The following is a 2,495-nucleotide window of genomic DNA, read 5'->3' on the forward strand; positions in this document are numbered from 1 at the left end:
CTAGGCCGCTTCAACGGGGCAACTCTTCCTTCGTGGAAGTAATTGCAGCTTTTCACGTGAGACTTCGAGGCCGGAGACGTGAATGGCAGTACGATACAAAATAATTGGCTTGGGACTGCGCGGCCGCAGAGGTTAACTATAGAACGATATAAAACAGCTTACGTGAGACTTCGTGGCCGAAGACGTAAGCTGTGGTACGATATGAAACAATTTTGATAGGATTTCTACGTTCATAAATATCGTCTTTTCCACCTTTATCGATATTGAAGTTCGTATAAGATTAATGTGTAGAAAACTGAAGCGTCGCGCACCATTTTGAATCGTTTGTTTTTGAAGGCAATAAATTGTACATAGTTTTTGTTGTTTATTTTATAACTAAATTAAGTTGTATACCTATTTATACCCGTTAAAGGTAGAGATAATTTAATATCCCTTTATTTTACATATAAATAAATATGGTATACAATACGTAGATTTAACCAAATAAAAATTTTATAACTATAACAATGTATATCATCTTTTGTAAACTTAACTAGTAAAACAATTCAATTACGAACTAATACTTGCAAATTCTATGCAAATTCACAGTTTATTTAATGTATAGTTTATCTCTTCGTCTGACGAAAGTTAAAATATAAAATAATAAACTTAAAAACTGAGTAAAACATTTTTGTTTTTATTTTAAACATATACAAAACGTAGTTAAAATTGTTGCATCACTTTAATTCTTTATCTTCTTCGTAATTTGAAAACTTTAAAAAATAGCTGATACAAGTTATAAAAAAGCACTTTTCGCCGTTTTATAAAATTTTTACGAAAAACAAAACTTAAAAAACGCACACCTATGACTTAGTATTCTTCCAAAGTTTTTCAAAACCTATGCACAATTGAAAGGCACGGAATATTTGTAAATAATTGGACGCTCGCCGGAGACCACCGGTCAGCGTTCACATCGTACACAAAAAAACCCTCCGTTTTGTGCTCTATAGTCCATTTCGCCCATTCGTCCAAGTTGGCCCATTCGTCCTCATCAGTCCATTTGGCCCTGACGACAATTTTGCCGTTCGCCCAAAATGCCTCGCGGATCGAAACCGGGCGCAGCATGGGCTCCACGCGGGCGAACCTCCCCGAGACCGTGTCGAAAACCTCGCAGCTCCTGCGAAACCCCCAACCGTTCACCCCTCCGACGACGTACAACCTGTTGCCCGTCGACACCGACGCGTGCCCCCACCTCGCCCTCGTCATGGCGGGCATGTACGTCCACTTGTCCTCGAAGTGGTCGTACGCCTCGACGGTTTTCTTCGCGTTGACGCACCCGCCCGTCACCACCACCCTTCCGTTGAACACGGCGCAGCTGTGGTGCTGCCTCTCGTTGCGCATGCTGCGCATGCGGCGCATTCGGTCGGTTTTGGGGTCGTACGTGTAGCACCTTCTCAGCGGGTCGCAATCGGACGTTCGATTGCAATACTCCCCGCCTCCCAATATGTAAAGCTTGTTCATGAAGAAGCAAGCCGCGTACCTGTCGGCAAAACCCTCCGGTAGTATTTGTTTCCACTTTTTTTCGTACTTCGAAATTACTTTGAGCCCCCGATGCTTAGTGAATCTGTACGCGAAATCGTTCACCTGCAGCGAACTTCTTTTCGAACCCAGCTGCTCTACAATGAACTCGGCTCCAGTTTCAAAAAACACTTTTTGGTCTTTCACGTTTTTAGCAAACTTAAAGGGAACATATTTATTCGCGCTACAACGGCTTTGAAACTGTTGGTCGGTCGAACCAGGCTTATTGCCGTCAGAGCTTTTATCCACGACGCGTTTAATGTACTCGCTGCAGTTTTGACAGCTTTTGCACAACGGGTGGTTTCCCACAACTTTCTTAACAACTTGAGGCGGCAACAACGGCAACCTTACCTTCTTCAAAAGGTCGCACATAAAACTTCTTCTGTTTTTTTCGTCATACGAAACCCAGCTGACGACCGCTTGAAACACTTCAATTTCATTGCTCACGTTTAGCTCTGAACTGTTAATGATATTTTGAAAAGTGGTGTAGTCACAGGCATTTAAGTTTTCTGTTTGTGAAAAAGTAAAAAAGTTGTTTCTCAATACAGACATTATATAATTTTTAAGAGTTTTAAGAGAGAATGTTCTACAGATGTTCAAAAAAAAGAAAATGTTGTATTTGTTGACTTTTTCTTTTAATGCATCAACGTACAGACTTTCTTTAACTTCTACAACTTTTGTTATCTTTATAAATGGGATGATATTATCACATTTCAAATTCAATTCACCTGTTGACAGTTTAAAATGTTTACAGCTGCTATTTTAGTATAAAAAAATATAAAAGTTGATAGTAAGTGTTATTTGTAGTATTATATTTTTAAATGAATATATACATTAATAATTTTTAGTAAAATTTTTTTAAATATAAAACATTTTTATAAAATTAACTTTAAACACTGTTTCAAGCAAGACTAAACAGCTTCACAGCAACCTAATAC

At 38.9% G+C, this 2,495-nt stretch overlaps 1 protein-coding gene across 1 annotated transcript; it reads right to left on the reverse strand.

Moving 5' to 3' along the window:
* Nucleotides 1-870: 870 nt before the first annotated feature.
* On the reverse strand, nt 871-2,109 carry LOC145843081 (kelch-like protein 6). The gene has a single exon (XM_082950546.1). It carries the CDS (start codon nt 2,107-2,109, stop codon nt 871-873), a length of 1,239 nt encoding a protein of 412 aa, XP_082806672.1.
* Between the last annotated feature and the right edge of the window lie 386 nt (nt 2,110-2,495).

Source organism: Thalia democratica, chromosome 8 (genome assembly GCF_965202585.1).
Source record: "Thalia democratica chromosome 8, ktThaDemo2.hap1.1, whole genome shotgun sequence".
NCBI classification, from domain to species: Eukaryota; Metazoa; Chordata; class Thaliacea; order Salpida; family Salpidae; genus Thalia; species Thalia democratica.

Bases quoted from the DNA above. Each gene is read 5' to 3' on its own strand.
- LOC145843081 (XM_082950546.1), bottom strand. From the start codon at position 2,109: ATGTCTGTATTGAGAAACAACTTTTTTACTTTTTCACAAACAGAAAAC.